This window comes from Chelon labrosus (genome assembly GCF_963514085.1).
Source record: "Chelon labrosus genome assembly, chromosome: 11".
NCBI classification, from domain to species: Eukaryota; Metazoa; Chordata; class Actinopteri; order Mugiliformes; family Mugilidae; genus Chelon; species Chelon labrosus.
The window spans coordinates 18,178,319-18,186,678 of NC_140344.1; the positions used below are offsets into that span (position 1 = coordinate 18,178,319).

The window sequence follows — 8,360 nt, forward strand, 5'->3', positions numbered from 1 at the left end:
ACTGGTTAATGGAATCTGTTACATAGAAGCCACCATTTTGGTTCTGTCTATGGTGCTATGTACAGGAGTGATGAGCACTTCTGCTGTGTTGTTAGTACATAACAGTTTATACTATCAATAGCACTGACATTAGTTGTTAGCTTTGAAGCGAAGTTGAGTCTGCAGAGCTGGCTGTTGTTGCGGGGTCGGACCGGAGTGCACCCAGGCATACCAAAGCTCCTGTTGTGAATCGTCGCCGTTGTGTCTCATCTTTGTCCTCTCGAATGCTCTCATGATGTTTACCCATTTACTTACTCAAGTAAATTATGCAGCTGTCCCGCGTGGATAGCGATTCAGCATATCGCTTTCACAAGATTTATAAAGGATATGTAAAGGTACTTTGTTTTATGGATCAGCTTTTTCTCTCATTAACATTTCCACCAGTTTGATACTTTATATTTCTCATTACATTACTCTGTTTTTTGAAGCATAATGATACTGCTGTACTTTCCATATCCAATAGTAGCCAATTTGGCTTTATCGAGAAGAGAAAAAAAAAAAACAAAGCGAAAGCCAACTTTTGAGAATAATTCAAACGTTAGAATAGCATCGCTCACATATGCATTTGTTTACATTTTCATAGTCCTGCAGCTGTTAGTGATCCATTTTAAAGTAACTTATCTTTTTTAGAATTTTGTATCCATGTATCGAATTGTAGAGTATTTTTGTAAAACTAAGCTTTTTGGTTCATGCTCATAGCACAGATATCATTGCTGGTGGGTTTTCCTCGAATAAAGCGCAGGTTTATTGTCAAGTGTTACAACCGGAATTGGAAAACATGTTGTTGTGACATTGAAAGTACTCAAAACTGTAGAGCGTAACTCCTGGGCTAGGTTTGTCGTGTGCGTGTGTTTGTTGTTTTTTTTTTTTGTTTTTTTTAATTGTCATGCATCTCAAATGGCACTTTGACTCATCCATTAACTGTAGATCAGGTTAGAGTGCAGTAATGACGTTTCCAAGCATTCCATTCCTCTTGGTTAGGGGAGTTCAAGAGCACACGATGTTGTGGAAGAAGACGTGCAGAACAGTTATGCCTCTTAAAGCCATACCAACACAGAAAGCCAACCTGTGACTTCAGTTTCATGAATGTAAATTTTACCTCATGGTGTGGACACAGAGCTTGCTCTACATCTAACATCGGACCAATTACAGTTTTAGAGAACGTATATTTTGAGGCACAGAGGATGGGTGGGGTGGCACCAGCTGTTTTTTTTTTTTTTTTTTTTTCTCTCTTTCTTTTCACTGTACATTTGTCAAATCGTTTTGTCTCGGATTGTGATGTTATGTCATATTTTCACATGCATCCCTTTCATTTTGAGCAATCCAGGATGCTCAGTCTGACTCTTCAAATAGCCACTTCCACCTTTAAAAAAAAATAAACAAATAAATAAAAGTTCATCTAATGGTGGTGAAGAGAGCACACAAACCTTTGCATATTGTCGTTTTTGTCCTTCGGTCATGTAAATGAATATCCGTGTATATTTAAATGTGAAATATACTGCAGGGGTATCTTGAATTTCAATTGTGATGCTTTCAACAGAACTTTGTGTGCCTTGATAACTTAACTGTTGCTCTGCTGTGTTTACTGGTGTCCCTTTTGTCCCTTTTGTGTCATTGCTCTTTGTCCTCGTCATTCTCTAGGACTGTTTAACATCAGGACACTTTTCAATGATTTGATTTAGAGTTCTCAACACGAGCTAAGCATAGCCCATGCTAACATATTTTAGTGTTTTTCCTCAATCCATTACATACTATCATCGATTACTCTCGACATAATATTGTGCAGCTTCACCAGTGAATTGTCACCTTGTTTGTTGTTTTCTATTGAAAATGTTTTTTCATGCCTCATGAGATTTGTACATGTGAGGTAAAAGGGACGCGACAGTGGAGATTGTGTTATGGAGAACTTTCTTGTGTTGATGTGCTTGTCAACAAAAGTATTGTTGCTGTGAAATGCTTGATCAAAAGGGGCAACCATGATAAATTAACTGTTAATTGCCAATAGTGTGAGCTGTATCTTGTGTGTAATCCGTTTGCTCACTTTTCCTAGTTCGCTTTCTATTTCACATTCTCCAAACAGTTCTGTTGTATCCGTTCTGTGTAGCTTAAGCTTTAGTATCTAGCCTTAAGACCCTGCAGTAGGGATAAAGGTCAACCCCAGCGTGTTATCATACATCTGAACTATTATTAATATGTACTTTGCCTTTGTCTGGACATTTGTATACTCTTTCTGTTTATATCTGTAATCCTGCTGCTACATTAAATCAATTAATAAAAATGTAAATGTCTCCATGCGCCCTCTTTTCTCCACACTCGAGCTCTAGTTGGAAAAAGCACAAAAAAAGGTGTTTTAATATCTTTTTTTATTACCTCTTCAAACATAAATTGCACTTAAGTTTAGCTTCACATTTTAATCTTTAATCCACACAAATACAGTAAATTAATACACCAAAGTTATATAACAAATCTTGCTACATGTATTTCAGCACAAATGAAGCTCAGCATAAGTTAAATCAGCAAGACTGCATTTATACTCCATTCACAACTCTCTTGTCCTGCGTCTCTGTCAGCAGACTTAGCGTATCCATTCAAATCCTTGTATGATCTCAATCAGCCCGCCACGTCATCACTGTCAAACTTTAAATATACTAAAAATATATCTCTGTAAAAGTTGGATGTAACTGAAGTACTGCAACCCTCCTCCGCACTGTACACCTCCAGTATTCTGGTCCAAGACCCAACTCAAAGGGAAGCCTTTCCTAATTCCAATTGTCATCACAGTTTACTAACTGTATTAACTTTTCTAGTAGCCTGTTGGAGGTTTATCGGATGGTCGCTGTTAAGATCAAAATCAAACTCAGGTTTTTTCCTGAGAGCAATGTTAGCAACGTGTACGGCTATGAAGGCAGTCAACCCCCATATGTGATACTGCCTTCCTGAGTCAGGGTCCTCAAAATAAAACGAGTGCAGCCTCCCCTTCCATTTACTGTAGCCGATGGCAGAGTGGTCCTTGTCGCTGGTGAAGAACCGTAGGGGGACTGTGAACACGGCACCGACCTCAGCTGGGTTTGGACTGGGACAAAATGAATCCTCGATGAAACCAACGACCGGCGTCACCGAGACTTTACTCTGCTGAAAGAGAAAATGGTGGGATGGGATCATGTGAGGGTGGGACGGAGCCAAAGCAGCTGATGCTCTTAGTATAGGGAATTTTTATATGTGTCAATGCGATGGCACATATATTACTATTGCTGGCCTTGATAACATGTGAACCATTCTCTCCCCTCTACTTTTCATTACTTATTGTTACTTTTAATTACTTTCCGTTACAATTAGTTACTTTAAGATGTATTTAAGTCTATCTATCTATCTATAAGCCATGGATTTCAAAAGTTAGGTTAGACTCCTGACTTTGTGTACGTTGTATTTTCAAAATAAAAGCCCACAACTACTTACACTGAAGACTGAAGAAGTCTGGACTTTCAAAATAAAACGTCCCAAATGTTAAAAGCAGCTCATGTGACAGTTGCACTTGCACATATTCATACATCATTTGTCCTACCTCACTCCACAGCGGGGACAGCACAGAGACCACCTGAACATCACCAGGTGGTAGGCCTATCTCTTCCTGTGCCTCTCTCAGGGCTGTGTCCACATCATCTCGATCACCGGGGTCACTCTTCCCACCCGGGAAACACACAGCACTAGCACTTTTCCTTAGCTACGGAGAGACAAAAGACAGTAGAGTTAAAGGACATAAATACAATGCCTATAAAGAGTACTGACCTTCTTGGACGTTTTCCCACTTTTATTGCTTTCATAGATAGAATCATAGTCCATATAATCTGGCTTTTTGGCAACAATTCACAAAGGAAAACCCTTAACTGTCCAAGTGAAAACAGATTTCTACAAAGTAATGTCAATTAATTAAAAATATAAATGGAAAATAAATGACTGCATTACTATTCATCTCTTTCAAGCCAGTATTTAGAAGATGCTTCAAATTTCTAGCACAAAGTCTGTGTGTGTTGGTCTCAATCAGGCTCGTACACCTGGGCAATGCAAATATACTCCATTCTAATTTGCAAAACTGCTCAAGCTCTGTCAGACTGCACACAGATCGGGCGTTAACAGCCCTTTTTTGATGTTCAGCCGTAGATTTTGAGGTCTGGGCTCTGACTTGGCCCCTGCAGAACATTCACCTTGTTATCTTTAAACCGTGTCTGTCTTGCTAAAAAAATAAATCTTCTCCAAAGTCGTGGTTCGCTTGCAGACCTCCAGGATTTTCCAGCATTCATCTTATCCTCGACCCTTTACAGAGCGTGTTGCTGCCACCACCGTGCTTCAAGGGGGGGATGGTGTGTTTAGGGGTGATGTGCAGTGTTTGGAGTCCACTAAACACTGCATCTAGCTGATGACCAAAAAGCTCTTGTATATTGGCTATGACTCCATTTATAAAAGTAATAAAAGAGGAAACATCCAAGTAACACTTTCATAGGCACTGTATTTTTAACTGAACTAAATGAAATGAATCAAATTGTTAATCAGAATACAAGTAGCAGCATTGTTATCTCTTTTACCCTTAGTTTATTTTAAAGTATGTTTGGTATTTTTTCACTCACACGAAAATCTCTGAGTATTTAAAAAGGTATGGCATCAAGTAACCTCTTTCGAGCGTTGGGTCATTAAGGTGTGCAGCTCCCCATCCTTCACCATCAGCGGGACCAGGACAGAGGCTCTGCCCGGGACCAGCGGATAGGACAAGTTGGTTCTATTGTCCCACTGCTTTAAAGCAGCTGTCGCCTCCTCTTTTATATTCATGGGGTCTGCCGGAACAAAGGACAGCTTTGAAAAAATAAAATAAAATAAAATAAAATAAAAATGTACAGAAGCTGAATTAATGGACAAACTGGAAACCGTGCTTGAACCTATTCTTATGGCTGTGGACTGATGTTTAGAGAGGTGGAAATCTAGGCCCATTGGTTTGATTCCACTATATACCCAAGGCTGGAGAGCCCTTGAGCAAGGCACGCAATCCCTAAAACCTATTTCCAGGGCGCCTTGCATTGGTGCTTACTGACCAGTTTCAGTGTCAACTTCAGAGTCAACATAGTTAAACAGAGTTATTCAACAAACTAAACACCATAATAATAACCTACTGCGCTAAGAGTTGTACAAACAGACTTAACCCTGTCAGCTTGAGGAGAGAGACCCAAAGACAATCCGAAATGAACATGGCGCATTACAAATTTTATAAACTGAGCTAATATTATTATGTACACGCCGTCGGCAGTGTCCTTCTACCCATTTGCTCTTAAACTTGCTACATGTATTTCAGCACAAATGAAGCTCAGCATAAGTTAAATCAGCAAGACTGGATTTATACTCCATTCACAACTCTCTTGTCTTTGCTCTTAAACTGGAAGCTCCTATTACACCTGAACGTCCCACAAGATCCTCGATAGAGGATCAAGATGCAAATGTTACTGTATTATATTACACCTAAGTCTGTTTTTATGTCAGTAAATAAGTAATGTCAAAGTTTTATCGGTGGACTTGTCGCTAGGCTGTCTGTATGCAAAATAAAACATCTACCTAATACGTTGGTATGGACTGCTATGCTAACCTAACCGCTAATGACCAAACACCCACAGAAACTGAATGTCCACTCACATGAACTCACTGATGTCAGCGTCCGTGGAGGCTCGGGCTTCCCCTCTGTCCGTTCATCAGGTGCCTGCTGGTAAGCATTGGGTCGGTCGTAGTAATAACATTTTCCGTGTCCGCATTCTGGATTACCCATAGTTCATAGCGTTGACTCCAGGAAGCGCTGAAGGGTTGAGAACATGTCTACAGACCAGTCTGACCAGAGTCTGACTGTATAAATACATATTTATACAGTCTATGGTTGAGAAAAAGGGTAAACAAAACTTTTAGAGCCATTAGCCATTTATTTAACACCAGTGTCGAAGATAGAGAACACCAAAAGGCAGGCTTTTTTAAATTTACAACCTTATCATCATCGCCAAATTGTACATACACAAATGTTGATGTACTTCAAACAGAAATGCAATGAATAAAGAAAAGTATTGTTGGAAACCCACAAGCCATGAAACTCAGTGCACTGGTTCCCTCAGCTGCAATTCACTTTTATTTTATTTATCCGTTTTGCTTTAATTAATTACTTGTGTCTAGCTGTTGTTGTTGATGTATTTTGGGTTTGTCTAGATATTTAATATTGTCTGTGTCTGTCCTTAATCGGAAAATAAAGTTTTCTTTTCTTGTTCCTATGGGATGTAACATAATTTTATTTATTTATTTAACAAAAATTATTATAGTATCTTTCTCAAGAGATTTAGTCACTGTATATTTGTGCTAAAAAAAAAATAGAAGAAATAAGCATATACTATTCTATCCACTTAATATGATTGATCTTATGTTTGTGTATTTATTTATTTTGCTTAGTGATGCAGTTTTGTAACTGCCCGTCTGACAACCTCTCTTCCAATAATAACATCATACTGTTTTTCTTGTATCTGCACCACAATATACCAGGTTCAGATCTAAAACCCCAGGATACATTCAAGCCTGCAGCATTCAGTGTATTTGGTTTGATCTGTAGCACGTTTGACCGCTTAGTTCAGTTTGTCTAGGCGAGCGTGAACGCAGTAATCGCACTAGTATGTGGATCAACACAACTGCACCCCGTGGTGGGAATGTGACGCAACCTCGGTCCAAGCCAGACACCAGGTGCTCTTTGTAAGTTGGAGCTAAAAGGCTGCAGCAGCCGTCGCCTCTGTCGTTCTGCTCAGTCGCCTGAATTCTGCTTGTTGTCTCGCTGAAGAGTGAATCAGTGTGTTATTTTCAAAGTATATCCTTGAAGTGCATATGCAGTCAGTGAGCTTTTTATTCTTTACCTGGCCTAGTCTTATAAAATAGAACTCGTATTTCAGTTTCTTTCCTGAGGGCTATGAAGGCAGTCAAGCCCCATATGTGATACTGCCTTCCTGAGTCAGGGTAATAAAATGAGTGTAGCCTCCCCTTCTGATGAATGAAGTAGACTGTAATGTGGTCTGCAGCTATGCAGACTCATAACCCACAAACTGTGATGAGCTGTGTGTCTGACACCTATTAGAACAAGCATAAACTTTTTCAGGAATTTGACCTACAGTACTTCGTCTGTTGGATCAAACCACAAGGGCCAGTCTTCGCTTTCCACAAGAAGTAACGAGTCATGGCTGACCATGACCCTGTCTCCACTTCACCACTTTTCCTTCCAAAATTTGGCTCTTGTTATAGACTTTCCACCACTTTTCCCGCTTCTTACAGCAACTCTGAGGAAAAAAGTGTTCACTTGACACTATGGTAACAATATAATCAGTGTTATTCACTTGACCTGTTAGTTGGCATGATGTTATAGCTGAATGGTGTACATACACACAAACTACTGACCCACATCATATTATTTTTACCTTGCACGAAGGTATAAAAACATTGCACCTCACCAGTACCACTGGGCTTGTTTCCCTGCAACCGGACACCTCATCGATGGGTGATGGGATATAGCTACACCTGAAATGTATGTCTTTATGTTTATTATCCTATATTCTTCAATTAAGTTTTAATTCATTACAGAAATTAATGCACTGCCATGGCTATTTCGGAACACTGACTGTTGCACCCTGGCCGGTGACTTTCCTTTGTAAGGAAGGTGCAGAACAGTCAGATCGTGCCAATTTCAGAGCAGTTACTGCAGTAGCCTATAACGTTATGCATCATTCAGGGGTTTATGCTGAATCATGTCATCACCTCACAGCCTAATAGCAAATACTTTGAGACGGTATTTGAGAACTTATGTTTACAGCATTCAAAGATGAAAAAAAAAAGAAATAAAATAAGTACACAGATCACTGCAGCTTCTTCACATTCAGATAAGCAGAATGAGCTGTAGCCCAGCCTGAGTGGCACTGGCCTCAATGCATGCATCCAGTGAGATCCAGTGAGAGGATGAAGTCGGTCCGATGAGGTACAGACAGATGCTGCTGAAGTTCTTCACTCTTCATTCTTTCTTCAGATGTTAGATTGATTAACTTCTTGAGAAAACTTGGAGAACCTGGTTGCACAGTCATTATATGCCACAGATGTAGACTGAAGTGGGGCCCGTGCTGGAAACATTCTGCAGAACAAAATTTTAAGGACTAAACCTGGTAAATCCAGATTTTTCTTGCCGTGTGTAGCCTATAAAAAGTAATAAGCATTAGTGCAACATAAGGTTGCTTACAGTCTGTTAAATAAAACAATTCTGCCTGTTGTGCAGTCAT

General features: G+C 39.6%; 1 protein-coding gene across 2 annotated transcripts; it reads right to left on the reverse strand.

Annotated features, from left to right (window-relative positions):
- Positions 1-2,404: 2,404 nt before the first annotated feature.
- On the reverse strand, positions 2,405-5,922 carry nudt7 (nudix (nucleoside diphosphate linked moiety X)-type motif 7). 2 transcript variants are annotated; one of them, XM_084555396.1, is made up of 4 exons: positions 5,713-5,922; positions 4,705-4,865; positions 3,602-3,760; positions 2,405-3,171 (listed from the first exon to the last, which is right to left on the reverse strand). In XM_084555396.1, the coding sequence occupies exons 1-4, from the start codon at positions 5,840-5,842 to the stop codon at positions 2,815-2,817; spliced, it is 807 nt and encodes a 268-aa protein (XP_084411522.1). In that variant the 5' UTR covers positions 5,843-5,922; the 3' UTR covers positions 2,405-2,814. The 2 variants fall into 2 exon arrangements, with proteins under 2 accessions (XP_084411522.1, XP_084411523.1); XM_084555397.1 differs by having other exon boundaries at positions 2,406-3,171; positions 4,705-4,884; positions 5,713-5,755.
- Positions 5,923-8,360: the final 2,438 nt, after the last annotated feature.

What these genes read in the sequence shown, in the direction of transcription:
- nudt7 (XM_084555396.1), bottom strand. Translation starts at nt 5,842, where the DNA reads ATGGGTAATCCAGAATGCGGACACGGAAAATGTTATTACTACGACCGA. An exon ending in GCTGACATCAGTGAGTTCAT is followed by an intron (nt 4,866 to 5,712) that starts GTGAGTGGACAT and finishes TTGTTCCGGCAG; the next exon opens with ACCCCATGAATATAAAAGAG. An exon ending in TGACCCAACGCTCGAAAGAG is followed by an intron (nt 3,761 to 4,704) that starts GTTACTTGATGC and finishes GTCTCTCCGTAG; the next exon opens with CTAAGGAAAAGTGCTAGTGC.